Source organism: Prionailurus viverrinus, chromosome A3 (assembly GCF_022837055.1).
Source record: "Prionailurus viverrinus isolate Anna chromosome A3, UM_Priviv_1.0, whole genome shotgun sequence".
NCBI classification, from domain to species: domain Eukaryota; kingdom Metazoa; phylum Chordata; class Mammalia; order Carnivora; family Felidae; genus Prionailurus; species Prionailurus viverrinus.
The window spans coordinates 61,409,497-61,436,529 of record NC_062563.1 but is presented as its reverse complement, the minus strand read 5'-3'; the positions used below and the strand labels follow the sequence as shown (position 1 = coordinate 61,436,529).

Below are 27,033 nucleotides of genomic sequence, written 5' to 3'. Positions count from 1 at the left end.
ACTTGACAACAGGTTTTTAAGCAGTCGGGTGTGCCTGGGTTTGCAACCAACAGCCCAGGAGAGTTTCTCACGCACAGGAAACCACTGATTCATGTCTGTATCTGTGTGATCTCCTTTACAGAGAGTCTGAAAGAGATGGACTCCCCCAAAAATGTCTCCCCTGGAAAAGAAGACAGCAAATTTGATCTGCTGTACAGCATATATAGAGTAAAACTTCTGGAAGACACAACACTTTCGATGCAGGAAGCTGTAACAGCCACAACGCTTGCCCTAAATAACTTAATTTCACATGAGGGCAACTTTTGATCAGGAAAATTATTTTTGTTGCTGTTATTTTGAGGATATAATTCTGTCAAAGGGGGAGGCTATGAGAAGTTTATACATTAGATTTTCTCCAGATTCCTTCTTTCTTCTTAACACATTCTCCTTCTTCAAGGGTTTGGTTTAAAAAGTATATTTATTGTTCAAGCATTCATTTCCAAGAGAGTTTGTTGTTGTGGTTGGTTCAGTAGGCTGTGGTAATGAGGACTGCTTCCTCCTTGGGGCCAGGAAACGGAGCAGCTACTGATGTGGCCCTGGGGCCTCCATGTCTAAGATTAAGGCCTCGGGCTAGCAAGGTGCTTTGGGGCAAATTCCAGAATCTTTCTGTGACTCAATTTCGGTGTCAAATGAGGAAAGGAGCAGTGTGTACCTCTCCTAATGTGACTGAAGACCGAAAGAGATCATGCGCTGTCTACACCTCCTTCGTGATGGTGAAGGTGTAATGAGATATAAGCCATGGAAGGCACTTAGCACAGTGCCTGGCATCTTGTAAGCTAAAGAGTGTGAGCTGCCCTCACAAAGGGTGCTGTTGTTATTTTGTTGTTGTTAGTCCCACTTGAGAAGAGATGCAGACTTTGGTCAAATCCTAGCCAGGACATGGTGGAGACCAATGAGCCCTTTACCAATGTCCTCTCCCATGATAAGAAAACAGAAGCAAGCACCGGGATGTCTCCCAGCCTTTAACTGGGCCAGGTGGCCGGGCTGACTCTTGGTTCCTGAGGACATGATCTGCAATAGTCCAAGCAGACTAACTCTTGATGCTCTGCGTGTCCTGGTCTCCTCATGAGCCACACCATCAGGGCAGGGGCCTCCTCTAGCCATCTCTGCATGTGCTGTGCCCCACATGGGCTGGGGAGGGTGGGAAGGCCAGCAAGGTCTGAACAAGGCCATGGATGAGCCTGGCCCAAGTAACCCAGTGCCCACTGAAGCCACACTCTCTAGAATAGCACTCTGTTCCTCCCTGTAGACACTATGCCCTGTGGACAGCTGGCTAGCAGACAGGCCCTGATGCAGCTACACACTGCCCAAGATGGCAGCCCAATTTTCATCCATCTGCCCAGGAGCCTACCATATATATCACTCTGAAAATACCCCATCACATACAACTCTAAATACAATGGGGAAGAAAACCACACAGTTTCTGGACACATGTTTGGCATTTTAACCGAGCTATTTGTATACAGGAAGACTTAAAATTAACCATTCAGAAGATCCTCAGTGTGAAACCATTTCTAGAGATATATTCAACCAGCCCTCTGGGAGGCAGATGCTTCTTACTACTTCATTTTGACTTGCTAGTCAGTGATGGGTTCCCCCCCTTTTTGGTGCCTATTACAATTCAGCCTTGAGGTACTGTTTCTTTCATTTGGAAAGACTTCTATAAGGACCCGCTGAGGGATTGAGGCTGGGACTCCAACAGTGGTCTACATCCCATATGACATGCAGGACAGCTGAGTCTGGAAGGTGGGAGTTGTCATGAAGACTGTTTTCTGGGTGAGAGGCAATGAGCTGTACGATGTAAACTACCAGGATTTCCTGCCCTTTGGCTGAGAAAAATAAAGCAAATCTACACCCTAAGCCAACACACAGTGGGACAGCAGGATTCTTACATCTCTTGAAAATTTTTGGAGCCACAATTTTTATGAATCTTTTTCCTCTCACAAAATGTCTTCCTTGTTTATAAAAGTACCCATGCACATTGTACAAATCCAGAAAACAGATGAAAGTATAAAGGAGAAGGAAATTTCCCATAAATCAATAACCCAGGAGAGTGTGCTAACACTTTGGCACGCTTCTTGGAATCTTTTTCCGTTACGCTGTCATTTTAAATATCTTAAAAATATGTATCAATGGCTCATTCCCAGCTTTGCAAAACATTCTTTGTGGAAGGAGAGGCCTGAGTTTACGCTCTAAGATTTCTGATCTAACGTGCATGTATCATTAACATCTGTCACAATTAGCCGAAGCCAGAACAGTGCCTAGGTGTTTCAATAACAGCAAACATCCTCCGTTTCTGTCTCCCCTTCAGGTCCTCTGCCACAGACCTGGTTTACATGGAGGTGATGACGTGTGTAAACACACACTAAGGGGATTGCTGGAGTGGGGGTGGGGTCCTGGGCTCTGGGGACACATGGGACCTCACCTATGTTAAGGGTTTATATAAGGCTTCCTTTTTTTTTTTTTAATGTTTATACACATACACACACACACACACACACACACACACATTTATATATACATATATATATATTTTTTTTTTTTTTGAGAGGAGAGATCAAGAATGAGCAGGGGAGAGGCAGAGACACAGAGGGAGACAGAATCCCAAGAAGGCTCCTCGCTGTCAGCACAGAGTGCAATATGGGGCTTGAACTCATGAACTGTGAGAACATGACCTGAGCCAAAACCAACAGTAGGATGCTTAACCGACTGAGCCACCCACATGCTCCTATATGCCAGGCTTCCTATATGAAAGCTGAGGGTTTGGTGGTTTTTTAAGCATTTACTGAGTGATCATCCATCTCAGCTTACACAGATAGCCCCTGATCAATACATGCCTGCAAAGTCTGCAGTCGCTCTTCACCAGTTCTGTCCACGAGCCAGGCTGGGTGATCTTACAGTGGAACTTGGGCTTTTAATTCTTGTGTGAGCATTTGTCTCAAAACTGTGCTGAGCGTTTGGGGAGTGAGGGCTTTTCACAGAGTAAGCTCCCATTCTGAATGATGTGTGATGGGCTGTGTTCTATTTCCACCTCCAGACTGAACTAATTGCCATTCCTACCTTTCCCATTTAACCAATACAGTCAGTCCTCACTGTTTGCGGATTCCATATTTGTGAATTTGCCTACTCACTATAATGTATTTGTAATGCCCACACCAGTTCTTATGACCATTCATGGTCATTTGCAGACATGTGCAGAGAAGTGAAAAATTCGAGTCTTTGGACAAGCACGGTCCCAGCTGATGAGACTCTGTTTCTTTCCTGTTTCTGCTCTCATACTGTGAACAATGTCCTTTTTGAGGTATACTTGGTGCCACATTTTTTGCATTTTTATGGGGTTTTGGGGGTGATTTTACTGTAAAATAGCCCCCACGTCTAGTGCTAAAGTGCTGTCTGATGTTCCTGACCACAAAAAGGCTGTTAGATGTGTCACAGAGGAAATATGTGTATCAAATGAACTTCATTCAGGCATGAGTTTCAGTTTTGTTGGCTGTGAGTGGGATGATAATTAATCAACAATACATACAATACAGTGTCTTAAACACAAACACAAATAAAACAAGGGTATTGCTGATCATTTGACAAAATGTTGTAATCAGAGGCCCACTAGCTCTGATTTCTACTCTTTCTTCTAGGAGCTATGGTTCAGTATTCACTAATTCACTGTTCACAGCAACTTTATGGAGCATAACTACTACACATAATGAGAATCAACTGTACCTGGTGAGTGCCCACGAGGCACCAGGCCCTTTGGCAAGTGCTGAGTCTACAGACAGGAAGGCTGTTTCTAATCTAACACATCTCTCCAGTGCACTGCACACCGGGTCTCCTGCAAGGGCAATCAGAGATTGAGGGATCCTTCGACAGCTAGCACATATTCCACAGTCTGGGAATGAGTTCCAGAGCCTGCTGGCAGGAAACACAAGGGGGCTCTGGGGTACTGGTCTCATTCTGTTTCTTGTCTGGTGTGTTTGGTGTGTGAAAATTCACTGAGACACACATGATCTGTGTATTTCTCTGCATATGTATCACTCTTCAGTAAAAATTAAAAACAAAAACAAAAACAACCCACAAAAACTACTCTAAGATAACCGGGATTCGCTTGGTGCTTGGATAGCAACCAGGAAGGAGTCCGGGTCCCTGTCGAAATACAGAAACGAGGCAAGTCTGCACTGTGGAGCTATTTCCACACTGCAGTTAGGCAAGGCTACTGCCAGAGGGAGTGAGGGTTCTCTCAAGGATGCCCTCTCCCTGGTCAGTAGAAGCTTCCCATCCTCTTCACTTCCCCTCAGACCTCAAAAGCACCCTGAGGTCCTTGGCCCACTTGCCTTCCTACTGCTGTCCTCCATCACCCCACGAATCTCCCTCTTCCCTCCATCCTCTGAAGGCTTATCCTGAATCCGTTCTCCATTTCCTCTCCTAAATAAGACCCCAAAGATCAGCAAGGGCAGAGAACTTGCCTCTCTAAACACTCTCTTCACAGCCCCCTGGCAAAATGGAGCTCTCAAGGAGGGCAGCTACTATGTCTGGGAGCCTCTTTCCTGGCCACTGGGAACAAACTGTCCTTACCGCTGTTCCCTATTCCAAGGTCAGGAGGCGCTGCCAGGGTCTCCTCCTCACCCCAGCTCCTGAAACCCACCTTCAGACCTACAGATTGTCTCTCTCGTGATATTCAAACCCCCATGTCAGGAAAAAAAATGCCACTGTTGTTTTAAATGGTCCTGGTAGCTTGTTTCTATCATAAGAGGTGAGAGCCTGTGAAGGCCAAGACTGTGCCCTTTACCCTGGTATTGTGGGAAGTCTCTAGGGAACATCTTACACTTGCTCACCCATGAAGGGCAAACAACACTGATAACGAAGTCATGGTTGTATAAGTGATTCAGTCCTGGTGAAAGGGCCGATGGAGTCAGGTTTCTCAATGTCACAGCATATTCACCAGGGGAGAGTGGTCAGTCCTTGTCCCAGGGCAGGGATTTGTGCAGGCCTCCCACATTTGTGGGAACTGATGTGAGTCTTTTTCCCAGGGGGGGTCCTGGGGTCTGCCTGGTTTTTTTCTTGTTACAGCACTAGCTATAACTGCTTTAAGACTCTGTTGCTCATAGGCAAAATCTGTGAGAAAGCATTTATAAACAAAAATCAATGCATGTCGGGCACCAGGGTGGTTCAGTTGGTTACACCTCAAACCCTTGATTTCAGCTCAGGTAATTGATTTCATGGTTCATCAGTTCAAGCCCCTTGTCAGGCTCTGTGCTGATAGTGTGGAGCCTGCTTGGGATTCTCTTTCTCTCTTCCTCTCTCTGATCTTCCTCTGCTCTCTCTCTCTCAAAATAAATAAATAAACTAAAAAATAAAATAAACCTAAACATTTTTAAAAATGACTGTGAATTGTATTGGGATTTGGATGTGTGAGGTCAGGAACCTGGTCACATGCAAGCACATTTATTGGGGGCGCCCCAGGCATTTGATGCTTTGCCAGGCTCTTTGCTGAACTTCAGGTGCAGCTGCCCAGCCTTCACATGTAAAGGCTGGCAGACATTCCCAAGCTGCCCACCCTGATCCCTACATCTCAAAGTGGAGACCCAGGAAGCCAGAGACAGGTTCAAGGACACAGAGTTGTGATACACATGCTTGGACTCAAAGTCCATTTGCTTAACAGCCACTGTCCGTGCAATTAAAACAGCCTCTAAGCAGAAGGCAGTGACCAAAGTCCATCTCTGAGCATAGAGACAGCTGCTGTCCAGTAACCGCCAGGTAATATAACAGGGACCTTACAAGGATATGGGGATGGAAAGGCACTGTTAATTTGAAGATAATTTTTAGCTACAGCAGATGATGGAGAAAAAGTAGCAAAACTATTATATTACATGGCACCCTCTTATAATTCAAAATGTACACAAACACCTCACTTTGGATTCTTTGCGGATCTCCAGGGGCAGCTGGAATTCTGCAAGATCTTTCTCAAGTGGTCACAAGAGAACAAGTAATTAGTTTGAGGGATAGCCCTTGTACAGAGCTTAGATTTTCCTTCCTCTATTACCTCTGGGCTGCCCTCACTCCCCCTGAACACTTCTCCCCACCCAAGAAGTGTTCACAGCTCAGGTTTATTCAGTCTTGATTTTCAGAGCAATACCATATTCCTAATGAACCTCACAACCCTGCTTTCAATCCCCATTTCAGAGACAGGAACACAGAATCTCATGGAGTAAAGGACTTGTCAGGGTCACACTGCCAAACGCAGGCTTTTCCTCTACTCTTCATTCACCACATCACACACCCTCTCATAGTAAGGAGTATGACCCCACAACTTTCTTATATACCCTTCTCTCCCTGTTATAATCTACTCACTGAGTGGCAAACAGTAGTTACTTAGCTTTGGCACTACTGACAGGTGGGGCTGGATGATCCTTTGTTGCTGGGGGCCTTCCTGTGCACTGCAATATGTTTAACCTCTGCCCACTAGATGCTGGTAGTGCCTCCTTCTTACCACAGTCATGACAGTCAAATATGTCTCCAGATACTGCCAAATGTCTGCGGGGGACAAAGTTGTCCTCACTTGAGAACCACCAAAGTATAGCATAACAGTGAAGAGCATCTGGCTGCAGAGGTAGTCTGTGTGGCTCCACACTCCCCTCCACAGTTTACCTGCTATGTTCCCTTGGGCAAGTTCTTTGGCCTAAGTTCCAGCTTTCCCATTTATAAAATAGGATTCTTGTTGCAAATTAAAATGTAAAACACTTAATATGAGCCTTGGCACTTAGTGAGTGCATAATATACGTGAACTATTATTGTCACTATACAGAGTGTGTATAAGTGTGGTGAGTAAATCCACTGTAGACCCTGACTAAGGGAAGCTGATGTAGTGAGGGAGATGGACACACACACACACACACACACACACACACACACACACACAGGTGAAAGTGTAATGATGCTTTGACAGCAGGCACATTTTTGGGGACAGCACAGAGCACAACCCTTACAGGGTGTCAAGAAGATGCTACTTGCCCTGAAAGAGTGCCATCCGTCAGAACTTTCTGCAGCGATGGAAATGATCTCTGTGCTGTCAGCTAGCCATGAGATATGGGGCTGCTGAGTCCTTGAGATGTGGCTAGTATGACTGAGAAACTGAAGTTTTAAATTTAATTTTAATTCATTCAAGTTTACATTTAAATAGTCACGTGCTAGGGATCCCAGTGGGCTCAGTCAGTGAGCATGAGACTCACTGATAGTGAGTTTGAGCCCCATGTTGGGGGGGAGAGTTTACATAAAAAAATAAAGTAACATAAACAGACATATGAGGCTAACAGTTCCATGTTGGTTAACGCAGATCTAGATCCTTGCTACTCAAATGTTGGTCTGTACACCAGCAGTACTGTCCCCATCAGAATCAGAGTCTTCATTTTAACGAGATTCACAAACATTTGTAAGTTTGAGAAAGTGCTGCCCAAGAACAGGTGTTCTCAGTGCTAGCCACACATTAGAATCACTTGTGGAGTCTTTAATACTCCCATTGTCTGGGGCTCACCCTGTACCCATCAACCTGAACCTGTGGGGGTGATGACCCCAATTTGCGTCCATCACTGGGAAGCAGTGATATCAATGCTGCTCCAAACTTCCAGCCTGAGGGAGCCTTGGAGAGCCCATGATGCTGCCTTTTGGCAACACCGAGCACCCGTCTGACCAGGTGGTCCTGAACTGGGCTGATGCCCCCACCCTCCACCCCCCACTGCTCCAGGATCTGGTGAACCCTCCCCTCCTGAAATCAGCCAGTGCCCCCTGCCTTGTATCTGGACATCTACTCCCAGGACCACCCCACTGATGCCCACACAGTCCTCAACTATGGTCTTACTGCTCAGGCTTTTGGCACTCTCTGCCCAGGACACTCGCCCACTTCTGTCATGAAGACGCTGCTGTCTCTCTTCAAGTGCACTCTTCTCCCACCAGCCCTGGGATAAGTGCATAGGGGGCTTCAGTCCCTGCATGAGGTTATGGCTGCCCTGGAGAAAGTGCTGCCGTGCACTCTGAAGTGGCAGCAGCATGCAGATGGATGGTGGGGGGCACTGCCTCTCCACACCCTAGGAGGTGGGCTGCACCTTTGCAGGAGCCTGAATGCTGGGCTGGCAAGTTTTAGACAGAGCAAAGCACAGCATGACCCTGATCTCCTACAGTCCGTCACCCTTCCCCAGATAGAGCCAGAAGATTCTCAGTATCTTCCTAGTCATTCTCAGGTCCTAGCAGTCACTGTGGTCACTTTGGAATATGATATAGATTTTAGGTTGAGTCAGTATTAAGTCTCCTGTTCCCCTGAATGCAGGGTGTCTGAGCTGGGGTGGGAGGTCCTTTCCCAAGTGCTTAGGGTCTGGGAAGGAGGAAAGGTGGGGAGAATAGGCAGGGTTCTCCTGTGATTGGCTCCTACCATTGCCTCAGTGGGCTCCATCCAATCTGGGGCTGGCAGGTGTCTGAGACTGAGCCAGGGATGCTCATCTGCAGCTATGCCTCTCTGGCCGTGACTTAGCTCCTCCTCTGCTCTTGCTGCTGTGTCCCTTTGCCCTCTCCATCAGGCAGGGCTCTGGGAGCACAGGTGTGTTATGTGGCAACCATGGTGGCCTTAATCCAGCACTGGTCTCCCAGCTGCAGGGCACACCTGTCCAGCTCTCCCAGAAGTCCCACACAAGGCCCCTTTGTAGACTCTGGACAAGGGAGGCCTCCTGACCCCACCCCATTGAGCTGGGGGCTCACAGAACTGTAGCTGTGCTCCTGGAAGAAAGTGTTTTGCAAATCCCCCTTCTTCCTCTCCCCTCTCAGGGCCCCTATATATTCTCAGGGGGTGGGGTGGACTCCTCACAATATTCTACGCACACGCTCTCTCTGGGTTCTTGTATCTATGCGTTGGTGCCCTCACTGGTTTCACCAGGGACAGAGAGAATCCCATTCCCATATACTGTTGTTCTATGCAACTCAGATGAGTATATTTTGGTACATCCTTAGGAAGTTATGACTGTACTGTTGGAAACTACATCACATTTTGTAGTTACAAAGCTTTTGCTGCCCTGTGCATTACTAATAACTTCGTCTTACAAAGGAAGAAATTAAGACTTCGAGGTTAAGGAATCTCATTTGCTCAAAATCCCACAGCCCCTGAAAGGTGGACCTTGCAGTAAAACCTCCAAACCCACACTCTTCAATCTTACCACCCAGCCCCCTGCCTTGCCCTTGTACCTACCCATGCAAACCACAGCGGGGTTCTGTGGGGAACCCACTGTAGGCCACAAGACCCCCAAGCACAGATACTCCATAGAGAAAACCAAAAATGTGGATGTTCTCAGGGAGCTCAAGATTGAGTTCAGAAATGCAGAGTGCATTCAGGGCAAGCAGGAGTGTGTGCAGAGTGCCAAGGGAAGCTGGTGACACAGGTGGGGCTGGAGATGTCAGAGGAAGTGAACGAGTGGCAGGCAAACTTAGGAAGGCTGAAATGTCAACCTTGGCCAGAATCCACAAAGCCCTAAATGCACCCCCACCCCCAGGAAGGCATATACAGTAGGAAGGTATAGAGAGTTTTAAAGAGGAAAGCTCCATGGTTAGACCCAGACCTGGGAAGAGAAAGTTGCAGGGAAGTGCTGTGGGCATTGGGTTAAAGACAAAGAGATCTGACTATGCTGACAGCTCAGAACCTGGAGCCTGCTTGGTATTCTCTGTCTCCCTTCTCTCTGTCCCTCCCCGACTCACACTCTGTCTCTTTCAAAAATAAACAAACAAACAAAAAAGAGCTGATGTGGGGGCAAGATAAAGACACTTTACATTAAGATGGCCAGGACCCACTGACCAAGGAGGACCTTTTTCATCCATCAGATTGAAAAAAAAACCTGTGATTTTTTCATCTAGTGCTAATGAGAGGTTCTCTACTCTATGCAAAGAGGTGTAGATTGGTACTACCTTTATGGGGGGGGGGTGCAATCTGAAGCTAAAAACTGCACATGCCCTTGAGCCAGAAAGCCCACTTTTAAGAATCTGTCCTACATGAGCACTGGGTGTCATGTGTAAGAGAGGAATCACTGGGTTCTACTCCCGAAGCCAAGACTACACTATGTGTTAACTTGGATTAAAAAAAAAAATCTAGGGGCGCCTAGGTGGCTCAGTAGGTTAAGTGTTTAACTTCAGCTCAGGTCATGATCTCACAGTTCGTGGGTTCGAGCCCCGTGTTGGGCTCTCTGCTGTTAGCACAGAGCCTGCTTTGGATCTTCTGTCTCCCTCTCTCTGTCTCTTCCCTGCTCGCTCTCTCCCTCTCTCAAAAGGAAATTAAAAAAACATTTAAAAAAATCTATCCTACAGAAGGAACAGTGTAACTCCATAGAGATAAAATAGACAAGAATGGTTACTGCAGCAAAAGGAAAAAAAAAAAACCACCTCAACACACTCAGAATGCCCTTCAGTAGGGAATGGTTAAATAAAATATGGTACAGGCACTACGCAGCCCTTAAAAGGAATGAGGTCAAGTGACTCACTCTGATCAGAAACGAGGCCCATGTCTTATCGTGGAGTGAAAATATCAAATTGTGAGCCAACATCTATAATATTTTTGTGATTAAAAAAAGGGGGGATTCATCTGTGTGTTGTTCATACTGATGCAGCTCTGACTGCTACTGGCATGGGAAAGAGCTGGTTCCTTCTGTGGGTGGGATTTGAGATATTCAGAATGGGTGGAGAGAAGGTCACTGTGACTTTTTTGTATCATTTAAGAGATTATTTAAAAATTTACATGGAGTAAAATTCATTTTTGTTACAGGGTTTTAGGAGTTTTAATACCCTTAGATTCTTACAAAAAGTCACAAATAGGATATGGAACAATGTCAACACCCAAAGAATTCTCTCATGCCTCCCCTTTGTAGGGACCCTATCTTTATCCCCAGCCCATGACAACTACGGATCTGTTCTCTGTATCTCTGCCTCATCCAGATGTCATATAAATGGAATAATACGGTTTGTAATCTTTTGAGACTGCCTGCTTTCACTTAGCATATGCATTTAAGATGTTACGGTGTGTACTGGAAGTTCATTCTTTTTTATTGCTGAGTAATATTCCATTGTTTGGATGACCAATTGAAGGATATTTGGAGTGTCTCCAGTTTTGGGGGATTATGAACAATGTTGCCATAAATATTCATGTACAGGCTTTCATGTGAACCTAAGTTTTCATTTATCTAGGATAAATACTTAGAAGTGGAATTGCTATGTTATAAGGTAAGCGTATTTGATTTTGTAAGAAACTGCCAAACTTTTCCAAAGTGACTGCACCATTCTGCACTTCCGCTAGCAATGTACGAGAGCTCCAGCTGCTCTGCCTCTTCCCCAGCGCATGGTCATATTACCTTTGTTTCAGCCATTCTAATATGTGTATAATGCTATCTCATTATGGTCTTAATTGGCGTTTCTCTAATGGCTGATGATGTTTCACGTGCTTATTTGCCATCTCTGTATTCCCACTGGTGAAATATTTGTCCATGTCTTCTGCTTGTTCTAATTGTATTTCTTTGCTTTGTACTGTTGACTTTTAAGAACACTTTATATATTTTAGATACTAGTCCTTTGTGGGATATGTGGTTTGTAGATATCTTCTCTTATTCTGTAGCTTGTCTTGTTTCATCCTCTTAACGGGGTCTTCGGCAGAGCAAAAGTTTTTAATTCCAGTGAAGTCCAATTTATCAGTTTTTCCTCTTATGGATCATGCTTTGATGTCAAGTCTAAGAACTCTTTGTCTAGTCCTATGTTTCAAAGATTTTCTCCTAAGTTCCTGAAAGTCTTCTGGTCTCACTTTACATTTAACTCATTGAACCCCTTTTGAGTTAACTGTGATACATGATGTGAGACTTAAGTCAAGGTTCATATTTTTGCTTACATGTTCACATGCTCCAGAATCATTTGTTGAAAAGATGAAATAAACGCATGTAAATACAGCTCTAAAAACAAAACAAAAGTGCAAAAGTAATTCACCTGAGCTCCTTGGACTTCTAAATTCAAAAATTTAGGAAGTTTTTAGTCACTATTCCTTCAGATATTTTTTTCTGCTCAAGTTTTTTTCTCCTTCTGAACTCCTATGACATGAATGTTAACGCTTTTTCATATTGTTCCAATTGTTCAAATTGAGGCTTTTTCCCCCCTTTTTGTACTCAGACTATTTTCTATTAATCTGTTTTGAAGTTCACTGACTCTTCTGTCATCTCTATTCTACTAAGGAGTTTTTCTAATAAATCTTATTTCTGATACTGTGTTTTCCTGTTCTAAGATGTCTGTATTTTTTTTCATAGCTTCTATTTCTTTGCAGAGAATTTGTATCTTCCCATTCATTTCTTTAAAAAAATTTTTTTCTTTCTTTCTTTTTTAAATTTACACCCAAGTTAGTTAGAATATAGTGCAACAATGATTTCAGGAGTAGATTCCTTAATGCCCCTTACCCGTTTAGCCCATCCCCCCTCATACAACCCCTCCAGTAACCCTCTGTTCTCCATATTTAAGAGTCTCTTATGTTTTGTCCCCCTCCCTGTTTTTATATTATTTTTGTTTCCCTTCCCTTATGTTCATCTGTTTTGTCTCTTAAAGTCCTCATATGAGTGAAGTCATATGATTTTTGTCTTTCTCTGACTAATTTTGCTTAGCATAATACCCTCTAGTTCCATCCATGTAGTTGCAAATGGCAAGATTTCATTCTTTTTGATTGCCAAGTAATATTCCATTATATATATATACCACATCTTCTTTATCCATTCATCCGTCAATGGACATTTGTGCTCTTTCCATACTTCAGCTATTGTTGATAGTGCTGCTATAAACATTGGGGTGCATGTGTCCCTTCAAAACAGCATACCTGTATCCCTTGGATAAATACCCAGTAGTGCAATTGCTGGGTCATAGGGTAGTTCTATTTTTAATTTTTTGAGGAACCTCCATACTGTTTTCCAGAGTGGCTGAACCAGGTTGCATTCCTACCAGCAGTGCAAAAGAGATCCTCTTTCTCTACATCCTCGCCAACATCTGTTGTTGCCTGAATTGTTAACGTTAGCCATTCTGATAGGTATGAGGTGGTATCTCGTTGTGGTTTTGATTTGTATTTCCCTGATGATGAGGGATGTTGAGCATCGTTTCATGTGTCTGTTGGCCATGTGGATGTCTTATTTGGAGAAGTGTCTGTTCATGTCTTTAGCCCATTTCTTCACTGGATTATTTGTTTTTTGGGTGTTGAGTTTGATAAGTTTTCTATAGATTTTGGATACTAACCCTTTACCTGATATGTCATTTGCAAATATCTTCTCCCATTCTGTTGGTTGCCTTTTGGTTTTGCTGATTGTTTCCCTCGCTGTGCAGATGCTTTTTATTTTGATGATGTCCCAGTAGTTCATTTTTGCTTTTGTTTTCCTTGCCTCCGGAGACGTGTTGAGTAAGAAGCTGCTATAGCCAAGGTCAAAGAGGTTCTTGCCTGCTTTCTCCTCTGGGATTTTGATGGCTTCCTGTCTTACATTTAGGTCTTTCATCCATTTTGAGTTTATTTTTGTGTATGGTGTAAGAAAGTGGTCCAGGTTCATTTTTCTGCATGTCACTGTCCAGTTTTCCCAGCACCACTTCCTGAAGAGACTGTTTTTATTCCATTGAATATTCTTTCCTGCTTTGTCAAAGATTAGTTGGCAAAGATTAGTTTGTGGGTCCATTTCTGGGTTCTCTATTCTGTTCCATTGATCTGAGTGCCTGTTCTTGTGCCAGTATCATACTATCTTGATGATTAACAGCTTTGTAATATAGCTTGAAGTCCAGCTTCCCATTCATTTCAAGAGTGCTCACTTTTACTTCTTAGATCACGGTATAATTGTTGCTTTAAAGTTTTTTTCTAATCATACTAATATTTGAATCACCTCAATGTTGGTGTCTTTTCTTAGAAAATTTTTTAGGTTTTCCGATTCTTTGATATGTTGAACAATTTTTGTTTGTATCTTAGACATTTTGAGTGTTTGTTCACACTCGGTCCTATTAAAATTCTCAAAGGTTCTGCTGCACTGATTCTAGTCAGTCTCATGCAGATGCATGTCAGAGACAAACTCTTGACCTCATGCACCTAGGTAAGGATCCTTCCTCAGGTGTCTCCCTTCTGTGATTTCCACTCCCACCCTCCAGTTTTCCAGCTAGAAAACCAGGGTTTACCCTCTGTGCTGCTGTGTGCTCCAGAGACCAGCACCCCGCAGGGCAGGGGGCAAGAGAAAGAAATCTGCAGGACCACCACAAGCACAACCTGTCACTGTGGCCACTGCTGTGAGGGGCTGTGGCTTCACTACTAGATCTCTGCTGGTGTGCTGCCCAGAGAGTCAAAGGGCTCTGAACCCCACATGCTGCTATGGATGGAGGTGGTGCTCATCTGAGTAGGTCTGGAAGGATTAAAAGAGCTTTGCCCTAAAAGATGCCATTGCCACAGCCACCAGGACAAGAAGTTCCAGTTTGCTGCTGGCATTTGCCTGGCGCAGTGATGAGAGAACCCAAAGGGTTCTGGGGGCACTGAGGAGAGTTTGGTGCACTGAGAGGCAGCCAAGGAAGAGAAAATATATGCAGTTGGAGAAGCACAGGAAAGGTGGAGAAATGGAGGGCCAGGATGTTGACCATACTTGTTCAGGAAGGGACTGTCAAGGGAAGGATAGGCCAAAAAGAGGAGGAGATGTGAACAGACTTTTCTTTTCTTTTCTTTTTTTAAGAATTCAAGATATATAAACACAATTGACCCTTGAACAACACAGGTATGAAGTGCCAAGGTCCATATACATGAGAATTTTTCTAAATACCATATAGTGATATAAACGTATTTCCTCTTCCTTATGATTTTCTTAATAACATTTTCTTTTAGCTAGCTTACTTAATAGTAAAAATTCACTATATAAGACACATAACGTACAAAATATATGTTAACTGTGTTATCGATAAAAAGTCAACAGTAGGCTATTAGTAGTTAAATTTTGGGGATTACAGGTGGATTTTTTGGCTGCACAGGGGGTTGGTCCCTATAACCCCTGCACTGTTCAGTGATCAACTGCATATTTTTTAGCATGATACCAAAAAAAGACTCCTTATGTTCTACTCAAATGAACTTGAATACAACTAAAGTAACTGTCATAGAGTAGGTGACGGTCTCTTTGAATTCCTTTCCTCCAGAAAATGCCTCTGACACCCAAAGACAAGATGGGCATCTATCTACACTCCCCTGTGGCATCCAGCTGCCACCTGGCCCTTTAGACTGGTAAGCTCCTTGAGGGTGAGGTCCTCATGCTTTTCCTGATGGCCTTTTGGGGGCCAGCACAGTGCTGTGTGTATCACAGAAATATATGCAATATTTCTTGCAAGAATGAACGCATGAATGAGTGAGTACCAGAGTCTAGAGAAAGAGGTTCGGAGGTCTGCGTGTGCTACTGTATCACCTGCCCAGTCTGGAGAGAATGAGGTTAGACAGAAGGCTGAGGCTCATTGTCAAATGAGGCTCCTGGGTGACAATGGCAATTTGTCCAACTATTCTCCAAAATACCCAACATGTGACCACAACCAAATGAAACAAAAATTACACACGCACAGAGAAGAATGACTAGAAGGAAAGGACAACAGGGATAACATCTAGAAAGCAGACTCCTAAGTGGTGGCTTTTTTCTATATACTTCCTACGTTTTACCATTTTCTCACACAAGAATCTCTTTTTTCCTGACCTGTCATTTAGACTCTGGGATGGACTGGCTTACCAGGAGGATGGGTAATGTCCTGCACAAGTGAACAAGGCTGGTAACCCCAGGCCGTTAACCTCCTATTAATGGTCTTGTTTGCACTAATGAGCACATACGGTACTGGGATTGCAGAACCGCCCCAACATGGCCCTGTGAGGTCCAGCCCACTTGGCAAAGCTGGGCTCCTCTGTTTACTGCAACAACTGGGGCATCCTCCCTGCCTCCCCCATGGAAGGATTCTTTCATGCCTTCAGAGAAGGAAGGTGGGAATGTGGACGAGAGGAGGAAGAATAAGCAGAGTGCGGGGGACAAAGTGCTTGAGTCCTGAAGGTAGGATTGTGCACCCATCTGGGACACCTTGGTGACCTAACTCTCTGGTGTGTGCGCCCCTGGAAGGCGTATAGGGGTGGCAGCCCATCTAGGAGCTCTGGGTAAAGTGCCTGCCACCACAAGATAATAAACAGCAGTAATTAGGCCTTTCTGGAAAACTGAATAATACTGATATTAAAACTGTTATTATATGTATGTCTTATATGAATTTAATTGCTTCCAGTGGTTATATTTTGGGAGCAGTGAGGATGGCAGTAGAAGTAATAAGAATGAATTAAACCACAAGCAGATCCAGTGTCTGGGGAAGACAGAAGCTGCTTTCACTAATGGGATTTGACAACACAGACCCTGTGATTCTGTTCTGGTCTGCATGAGGCAGGCCCTAGACCCCAAGGTCCCAGGCAGCAGCCAAAACCCAACCTGACACTCGCCCTTCAAATACCACCCACACTTTGAGAGAGATGGTTTCAAGCAGAATGAGGGTAATTCTTCCCTTCCTCTCTCTGCACTGAAATGAAAATTACTACCCCTGCCCTAAAGTAACCTAGATTCTTTCACCTTGGAATTCAACTGGATTGGCTATTTCTGTCACTTAGAGAATGTTAACAAGTGGACAATTCTTTTATACTATACTTTTAAGTAAAGCTGTAATAAATACCATATTTTATAAATTAAAGAAAAAAAATAAGGTCCTTATAGACCAGTCCAGTCATCTGACAATAAACAAGCCTAAACTCTCACAGCTTAGGCTGAGGAAGTTTTAAATTATTAATATGTCAAGCATTGCCCTCTGAAGCTTCTTTTCCAGCTCTGACCATGAACCCAAGTATCCTGTGTTTAAGTTCCATTCAGTCAGCAAGCCCTTGAGAGACATTTTCAATTCCAGGCCATGAAGGTGGATGGTGCTGATGTCAGGGTTTTATCTGCACAGAGCAAACCCCCTCCTCCCTTGATATTTCAATGGGTTTTTGAAACACTCTACAATAGCTTCAATAACCTGGCTGGAAATCTGCAGAGTGGATCATCAGCTACAGCTTGAACCTCTCCCAGAGCTCCCTTGCTAATTAGCCTAATGTAGCGACAGTAGCAGCAGCAAAAAATTACAGCTGAGCCAAGGGGCCTTGGATCAGGAAGGCCATGCATGTGGGCTCCTTCAGGGGGTTCTCCTGGCACTACTCCCTGGAACTGTCACCTTAAGAACTTAAAGCACTATACACACACACACACACACACACACACACACACACACACACACTTTCACTTCCTAGGATGAAAGCAGAAAAGATAAGAGTTTCTTTGAAAACTGTCATTGCTTTCTGTGAGCTAATTTTTTCTTACGTGTGCACTTCACCTTCCTTTTAGGGTGTGGGGTCCCTAGGAGAACAACTGCGTCCTACTTCCTCTCTGTCCACAATGCAGCACTAAAGTGGAGTCCTGGACTTAGAATAGCCACTTAAAAACATCCTGAAAGTTTTGGTTTTTTTCAAATAAAATTTGCCATGGAAAATTTCTCTTTAGGGCCCTCATCACATGCACACACGACTGGTCTGTGTAGTTTCGTTTCTGGCACACTGATTTCCATTAATAAAAGAACCCAGCAATGAAAGATGATTTAGCTCTACCACAAATACCCATTTCCAACAGATATGTTTCATCTGAAACACTATAAATAAAAAGTGACAAATGTCAAAGACATAGAAAGGTCATCTATTTTGCCTCTGCTCATTTTAAAGGGCAGTTGCTTTAGAAGATTCTTCCATTCAGCCCCAATCTTCACACCACCTCCTTTCTGGGACAGGAAGTTAACGCCCACCCGGAGGGGCTCTCCTTTTACATAAAAGGCTCGTGACTCCAATAAATGGGATGCTTCCCGCATGAGGCTGGGCCACATGAGCCTGATTATTAAACAGGAAAAAATTCTTTCTTGGGGAGTGGGGTGGGGGGAAGGTCAGAAGGACACTAAATGACAGAGGAGCCAGATGCTTCATTTATAACCAAGAAGTGCTGTAGGCCCCAGGAGTACCTCCTTCTACCAGAGTACACATATCCCAAGAATCTGGAACTCACTGAGCTTCCGATCTTAAGAAATGATAGAAGCATTTGAATGATCCCCTGAGCAGCCCATCTCCTCTCCGGGAATATGCTGCAAGATGGGTTTTTACATTTTCCTTACTTCTCCGAACTTCCACAAAATCCTGCTCTGTTTCCCCCTTCTCTGGTCTCTATTCATAACTCTGGATGAACCGTGTTAGTGGTACCGAGAGAGATTCCGACGTTTTCGCCCTTAGATCTTGCATACTCTGCGGACGCCCCACTTGCCCACGGTCCTGCCCCTTCCCCACCAGGCGGCGCGAGCTCTTACCAGCTGCCCTGTGCGGCGACCGCGTCTCTGCCGACCGGGTCTCCCGTCTTCGGTCCTGGGGCAGCGCGGCCTTGACCAGCTCCCCGGGGCCCGCGTCCGGGGATGGCAGGGGGCGGCTCTGCAGCTGCGGCTTCCGGGGCAGGGGCGGCTTGGAGCTGAGCGGCTCCGAGGGCCGAGCCTTCCCCTTTCCCTGCTCGTGCGGGGACCGTGCCCCTCGAGGGGAGGGGGCCTTTGCGACCTGACATTTCTCGTCTTTGGGGAGCAAAGCCAGCCCCCCTCTTTCTAACCGGATTTCAGCGCTGTATCTCTTTATCCCTCTTGCTTCGGCAGAGGACGCCTCTCTGTGCTTGAAGGACAGAGACGTGGAGCGCAGCTTGACGGCAAAGGGGCCTCTGTCCTCCCCCGATGTCGGCTCGCGAGCCGCCGGGCAGGGGTCTCCCGGGGCGTCCCGGGGGCTCCGGCCCGGCCCGGCCGCCGCGTCCCCCGAGTCCCGAGAGCCGCCGCCGCCGTGGGGTTCGGGGGGCGCCCGCAGGTCGTCGAGCGCCGCCTCGCTCCTCCAGGCCAGGCTGCTCCTCAGAAGCGGCAGGCGCACCGGCAAGGCGCCCGCGGGGCCCGCGTGCTCCAACAGGCGGGCGCTGCCCGAGCGCGGCCACGCCCGGCCCGACGACACGGAGAACTTCACGGCCCGCAGCTCGCTGCCTGCCCGCTCCACCTTCCGCTCGGGTGCCGGCCTCTCCGGTCCCCCCTGTGGGGGCTCCGCGGGCTCGGCCCGGGGCGGCTCGGCCTCTCCGTCCAGGGGACCGGGAGCGGGCTCCTCCGCAGGCGGCTCGCAGGCGGCCGGCGCGCCGGGGCTCTCGCTCACCGCCGGGGCCTTGTGCTTCAAGCAGCTCTTGGGAGCCGAGGGGCTTGGGGCAGGGGCCTCTGGAGATCCCTTCCCTGCTCCCTCGGGCTCTGGCGCTTCCAGCGTCAGCTCCACCTCCTTCTGGACACTTTGGTCTGGCCCATCTAGACCAGGGGGTGTCTCCGAGGTGATGGCAGGGTCAGTCTCGGGAGGCGTCGTGTCCCCCTCGGGGATGGAGGGGGATAATCGAATCTCTATGTCTCCATAAGCACAAATCACCTCATCAGCTGTTTCCCTGGCTGGGGGACTTGTGCTTTCCAGGGACGGCTCCTCCCTCTGGATTTCACTGTCAGGATTATGGTGGTGATGCGGGGAACCTTCTGGCAGAGATGGGGACTCGGAGCAGGGGACTGGGCCCGACTCGGACTCAATGACCTCGGGGGTGGCTGGGCGGCTTGAGGTGTTATCCCCAAGGAAGCTCTCCTCCTCGGCGCTGGCACTGAGTGCAGGGCAGTGCTGCAGGCGTGCCCGCCTAGCCCGTGGCCCCCCAGATTGCAGCATGGTGGCTAGTCCTCCAGGCTCAGGGCTTCTGTCCAGTCCCACATCCTGCTGTGCAGAATTGGGGTTCTCTTCTGTGCTGATTTTGGGTAAGGACTTATCATCGTATTCCTCTTCCTCTGGGGTGCACGTCAGATCACTCAGGGATTCAGACTGTGCTCGCTGGCAGAGATAAAAAGCACAAAGACAGCATCATCATGTCAAATATGTCAAATGCCTATGACATTCCCATTTTGTATAAGAGGAAACAGTGTGTCTCTAAAGCTGGCACCTAAGCAGGCACTGACACAGGGTAGGGTGTCTCTTAATAACTGCCATATTGGTCTGTTTGGAATCTTGCCTTACAAGTTCAGCTTTCAGCAGAACAATGGCAGCAATGCCCTCTAGGTAAATGGTGCTTAAGGTTCTAGTGGCTGAGCCACAAACACTGCTCTACAGAGCAAAGGGAAGGGGATCAAATCAGCTGGGTGTCTGCCATGCTTTACACTCCACACCTATTATTTCATTTACTCTTGATTCATCCCAGCAAGGAAGAATTATTTCCTCTTTGCACTTGTAGTACTGGGAGCTCAGAGAGGGCCATACTTTGGTTAAGGCTGAGCTTATTAGCTCAGGTGAAAAGCTGGTGCTCTCTCCATGACCCTGTGGTGCCTGAAAGCTAGTTTTCCATCTCAGTGCGCTCTCTCTCTCTCTCTCTCTCTCTCCAGAGATGGGCCCCAAAGTGAGGGCAAACTGGTTTGCCTAAAGGGTAATTTCATATCACATCAAACACAGTCAAAGGCAAACCACAGCTTACAAGATAAAGTCCAAAAGCATAGCTGATAGGATAAAGTCCAAACTTTTCAGTTAAGTCAAAAGTCTTATATTCTCTGGTCTTAAATTATTTCTCCTAGTCCCTGCTCAGGTCAAGCCATGCCCCCACTAGTGAATGTGCCCGACTCTGGGCCTGAGTGACTGGCTAGCTGCTCTTTCCCCACATCTCCAGGTGTTCTACCAGTAACCCCCAAGAACAGTCTGAGATTCTACTCCAACAGGAAGTCTTGCCTATTGCCTGCAGCTTATGGTGCTCCTCCTCTCCCCGAGCCCTACCGGTGTGACAATCAAACACTGCCTTGTATTTTTTGAAGTCTCTGGAATTTAAATTTAGTCCAACTTCCTCCTTACTGTACCCAAAGTCAGTTGCTGCTCTCTTAGGAAGGAAAGGAGATAAAAGTAGCAATGAATCATTCAAAAGCATGAGAAAATGACCAAAAGGTTGAGGGTGTGAGGTCAATCTTTTTATAAAAAAATTTTTTTAAATGTTTTTGTTTTTGAAAGAGAGAGAGAGAGAGAGAGAGAGAGAGAGAGAAAGTAGGGGAGATGCAGAGAGAGAGAGAGACAGAATCCGAAACAGGCTCCAAGTTCTGTGCTGTCAGCACAGAGCCCTACGTGGGGCTTAAACCCACGAACCGCAAGATCATGACCTGAGCTGAAGTCAGATGCTTAACCAACTGAACCACCCAGGCGCCCTGAGGTCAATCTTTTTAAAAAGTTCAGGACATCAGACCTCCTTTCCTTGATGTTAAGAAACCCTCAGGGAGTGTTTGCAGTAGGTTTTAGTTTTTGTTTGCTGTTATTTTAACATTTCCACTGGCATCTGCTTGCTAACAGAACACAGGATAAATGGGATGTCTCTGACAACGCCTAAGTGAACTCTTGCCAAGATGCACAATTCTATTCCCATGGATTTGAAAAGAGGAAGATGTGCAAAGAAATCTACAGAAGAATTTTCAAAAGCTACAGTTTCAATAGGTGTCACGGGCCTTTTGCTACTATAGGAAATCACTGATGTTGAAACCTGTTTAGGATGTGGGTCATGCTTTAAAACTATCATAAGCCTCACTAAATGAGCATAAAGCTGAGAAGCAGGCCTGGCTGGGAGCATCCCACCCTGGGCCACTGGCAGCTACAAGGAGGTAAGGGTGGAGGGCCAGGCAGAACAAAGGTAGTGTGGAATATGGACTCGGACACTGAACAGAGTTTCTCGGGGGAACAAAGTGGCTTCTGACTTGGTCTGGGATCGTCAGCTTGGTCCTGGGATCATCAGGAAGGATGCATAGACCCACCCCCTTGCTGCTGCTGCCTCCTCTCCCCTCCTCTCCTGGGCCCTCACAGCAGCCTCACATACCCAAGAGGGGCCAGGGTACCAGGAAAGTCCTCATGGTTGGGAGGAGGGACCTCATGACAGAAGGGCAAAGGGGGCTATGAATACTCGAAGGAGAGAGGCCCTGCCTTAGGACCCAACAGTGACTCTGGTGACCACTGGCCAGATACCGCTGCCCAGTCAAAAACTTAAGGTATCCGTGCCTGCTCCCTACCAAGAAGGGGAAGCAAAGAAGGAAGGAAGATATGTAAATGACAGAATTTAAATCAAGGAATGTTTACTGGACTGACTAAATGAGAATTTCTGTTACTCTAAAAAATGGGGTTCAAGAGCTAAGTCAAGTTCAAATGTAAAGAAAGAATGAGAGGTACAGCTTTGTCCAGAGGACAGTAAGGCAGGAAGTTGTATTTCCCCCATCTGGAGTATGAGTGCGGCTTCTCTCTGCTACAAAGTCCTGAGCAGGCTGTGGCTGGTTACACGTACCCTTGCAAAGCAAAAGACATCCCCATGGGAATAAACCCTAGACTTGAGGACAGAGGGAGCTGGCTCTGTCCCTGCCCTGTGGTCCTACTCAGTATGAGTATAGGCAGGTTCGAGTTCCTGGTCCTTGCCAAGTCCCACAGCACCAAGCCTGTAAATGCATTGGATGTGCAAGCACTTATACAAGTGTCCAGCTTGCACAAGGGCATACTGGCCTGAGGGTAACCATAGCTGACTTCTTTCTTCAGCCTTAGTCCCCTCTAAAGTCAACCCTGCTGGCCTGAGTTTAAAAAGCACCTACCTTCCACACGCCCAAAGGAAACCCCACTGTCTCCAGGGAGTCCCCGGAATCCTGAGAAGTCCCAGCCCACCATCCCTAGCTGAGCACCTAGCTCATCCTGGGCACTTCATCAATACCCCCACAATACTGTCTCCAAGGAAGGAGGGAGAGAATGTTGGTCTGTGAACATCTCTTTCTCAGCACTCTCATTCTCTGTGGCCAGTCTGGCCCCACACCTGCCCTCAGCTCCTCCAGGGCTGGAATACTGTGGGCATCAGGCAGTGGAGAAGTCTACAATCCTATGTGGACCTCTGACCTATGGGTACTATGAAGACAAAACACTCCACAAATGAGTTCTCGACACCCAGCACTACAAGCTGACAACTACACAGGCAGTGTGACCAAAGAGGGATCTGTCCTCACAGGGGCACAGTCCCCATGCTAATAAGTAGGTCCTTGTCCAAGGCAGAAGTCTGTGCTAGTGTGTCAGCTTATCTGTCATTGGTTCATGTCTTCATTTGTTCATCCATTCAACAAATGTGCACTGAATGCCAGCTGTGTGGTTAGCATTGCTCTAGGGGTGGGAAGTAGGGCTGGGACAAGGTCTCAAGAAGACTGGCAATAAACAAGTGAGCATACACAATTATAAAGGTCACTTATGTGTGTGGCCTGTGCTATAAAGAAAGTGAACGCACTGGTGGGAAGGGAGGGCTGCTTTCCATAAGATGGTCAAGTGAGCCCCTCTGGGGAGAAGACCTCTGAGCTGAGACTCCAAGGCTAAGGAGCCAGCCAGGAGAAGAATGTCTCAAGCAAGAGATCAAGGCCTGAGGCCAGAGACAGGCCAAATCGTGTTGAGTGAGTGAGGCAGAGAATAAGAGTAGGTCTCAGAGGTAGGCAGGGCATGGTCATGCCAGGCCTGGAGTGTGGACCTTACACTCAGTGCTGTTGGAAGGCAAGGGGCCCACAACATGCAGCAGCTTTCACAGGAGGTGCTGCAGAACCAAAGAACAGATGGCATGTTTACGCAAGGAAGAGACATATCTGACGTATAATGAAAAAGATGAGCAACTATAGCTCCTGGAGATGGTCCTACTGACCATGGGGTTTCTCGGAAGGGGCACGTGACCCTGAGGGGAGAGAGGCAGGGGTGGGTGGGAGTGGGGGGCCACCAAGTCTGCCTTTAAGAAAAAGCCTGATTACCGAAGACAGCCGCCTCATTTTGCTGGACCGCTGGTTGCGGGGCTTAACCAGGAGCTTGTGCTTAGCTGCAGAATTGTCCAGGCAGGAGGAAAATTCTGGAGGGTAATTAAAATCAGCCACGGGTGCCACGCTGCTGTCGGAGGTGCGGGGGGAGACACTGGCATCGCTCACGTGCCTGGAGGAGAGCTGGTCTGGAGACTGTGGCCGGGATGAGGATACTAAAGAGACCTTCATGGGAGAAGAAGCAAACACACCAAGCATTAACTTCGCGGTATGAAATGGTCCCACCAGCACATCAACTCCCTTCTTGTATGGTGCTCAGTCTTCTCATACCGTCTCTGGGCTTTACATGGAAGGACAGATTTAAAATCTGGCTCTCAACAGGGAGGGTTCCAGGACACCCCCTTAGAAAAGTGTTCCTTAGAAAAGCTGGTAGCTTTAAAAGTTGGGCCAACCCCTAACAACATACTCATTTCCAAGGCTGTGCAGAGAACCTATGTCCTAGGCACCCTTGATGAGATAACTCTGCCTTCACCTTCCTAAGCAGGTATCTGTGATTCAGACAAGAGCCTCTTTCTCTGGTGAAACAGACCGACCCGATTTCTCTAAGAGCAGCCTTGGTCCTGAGAGGGTGGCCCAAAGGTGTGATTTTACAGGCTGGGGCAAAAGATGTGCCAAGCCCACCACCCAGCACCCCATCGCGGCAGCTGCATTTCATTCATTCTAGAAGGTTCCTGTATCTTCATGTGTCCTCTTAGAGACATAGGGCTTTAAGTTTCCATCTGTAGTTACAAATATTTTACTAATTTATACCTCAGCAGGGAGGCACTAAGTCAGGCAAGGGCAAAAGTGTTGTCAGAGAGGAAGGGGATTTGGGGAGTCACATGGAAGGATGAGTGCAACATGCTGTTACCTGACCACTGAACTTGGCAAACTCCATGACTGAGTGAGGTCTAAGTGGGTTCTGCCACAAAGACATTTGTCAGCATGAAATAGTGTGTGTGTGTGTGTGTGTGTGTGTGTCGGGGGGGGTACCCATTGTGCAAACACAGCCCAGATGAGCGAGGAGCAGGGAGAGAATCCGGGAGGTGCTGGGCTTCAGTTACAAATCTACCACCTACTTCCGTTCTACTGTGGTGCTCAGTATTAGGGTCAAGTTTACATTTTCCCCCCAATGTTTTTTATTTGCCAAATTTTATATGTTATACACACAACATTTACTATTGTGACCACTTCTAACCACACAGTTCAGTGACATTAAGTATACTCATGTTGCTGTGCAACCATCTCCAGAGCTTTTACTCTTGTAAAACTGAAACTGCACCCACTCAGCAACAATTCACCATCCCCCACTGTCAACTCCTGGCCACCACCACTCTACCTCCTGTCTCTATGAACTTGACTACTCTAGCTACCTCACACTGAGTGGAATCATACCGTATTTGCTTTTTTTGTCTGGCTTATGTCACATTGCATAATGTCCTTAATGTCCATCCATGTAATAGGATGTGTCAGGCTTTCCTACCTTTACAAAGCTGAATGATATTCCAGTGTATGGAAATACCACATTTTGTGTATCCATTCATCCATCAATGGACACCTGGGCTGCTTACACATTATAGCTGTTGCAAATAATGCTTCTGTGAACATGTGTGTAGAAATACCTCTTCAAGAACCAGCTTTCAATTCTTTCAGGTATCTACCCAGAAGTGGAACTACTGGATCACAGAGTAGCTTTATTTTTCATTTTTTGAAGAACCTCCATGCTGTTTTCTACAGTGGCTGTACCAGTTTGCATTCCCACCAGTGTACAGGGGCTTCAATTTCTCCACATCCTTTCCAACACTTGTTATTTTCTGTTTCTTTGATAGTAGCCATCTTAATGGGTGCTGTGTGTTCTTTGGAACACACATTTTAACTTAAGACCATAATTTTATGCACCTCACAATGATTTAGTAAGCCCCCATGAAAATGGTCTCCTCAGGGGAGGCAGCAAACAAGATGTGGGCAGCAAGTGGACTCACAGGGGTCTGGGTACATCCTGCTCAGCTCTTCCACAGCCCTGGAGCCCCAGACAGAGCAGGCTCCAGTAGCCCCTGCTAAACTAGGGGGGCACCAGACATGTGTCACTATTAGAGAGACAAGCTGAGGCAGGGATTGTCCTGCAAGGGAACTTCCTCAGAGAAACGTATTTTCCCTGTTAACAGAAAGTTGTATTTTCTCCTGCAAGTATTAAGTTTATTCCTGCCAATTAGGAGAAGACAATTACTAAAATGAAGGGGAAAGCGTTATAAATGGACCTAATCTATTTTAGTTCTCTTGTTTCAGCGACTTGTGTTCTTACAGGAATAAAGCAAGAAAAATTATTTAAAAAAATAAACCACAGGGCTCCCGGCTTCCTCTGTGCCTGTGGCTTTGGCTTCCACTGCTGTAGCTGATGACTCAGGAAGTCACCTAAGATTGGGCAGATGACACCTCTCCCAGGCAGTCCTCCCTCAGGGTCACTGGTAGAATGGGTACATTCCAAAAAACATAGAGAAGGCTTCTTCATTTTCACCCTTGTCTAGAGGAACAATGTATATACACTTGGTAAAATTTTGGCTCTTGTTTTTGTGTTTTTCTGACCGTTGTTTTTTTCTGACTCAAGAGACCAGGCAAGATGAGCTGCTTTGCAAATGCAGTGACTCTCGGGTGAGAATGATGACATCTTCTGTGAGGACATGAGATGTGGTCAACGCCCCCGCCACACACACATCCCATTAACCCAAAGGAAAAACCTTCCCTGCCTCCCGTCCACTAGCTTTGCACTGTTTGAGCAGACGGTCCTGGGTTCAAACCCACTCTGGCCCCTGCATGGGTGACGGTGGGGGGGGGGGGGGGGAGGCAGATCCTGGCAAGGAGCTTAACTTCCTAGAAACTCTGACCACAATGACCTCTGTCCCCACAAAATCCCTGCACTGGCTGTCACGGTTGGTCTTCCTACTAGGGCACTGAACTCTCACTTCTCAGTCTTTGCTGTCATTCGGAGAGTTCTTAGGGCCTGAAAAGACCAACATCTTCATG

General features: G+C 46.6%; 1 protein-coding gene across 3 annotated transcripts in view; it reads right to left on the bottom strand.

Annotated features, from left to right (window-relative positions):
- Positions 1-27,033, bottom strand: part of CRACDL (CRACD like) — a 139,244-nt gene that overhangs the window by 8,848 nt on the left and 103,363 nt on the right. For all 3 annotated transcript variants that reach the window (XM_047854571.1, XM_047854570.1, XM_047854573.1), the window contains 2 exons: positions 23,971-24,198; positions 18,469-20,029 (listed from right to left, as the gene is read on the bottom strand). In XM_047854571.1, the coding sequence (XP_047710527.1) occupies positions 18,469-20,029; positions 23,971-24,198 (1,789 nt within the window). The remainder of the gene's footprint in view (positions 1-18,468; positions 20,030-23,970; positions 24,199-27,033) is intronic.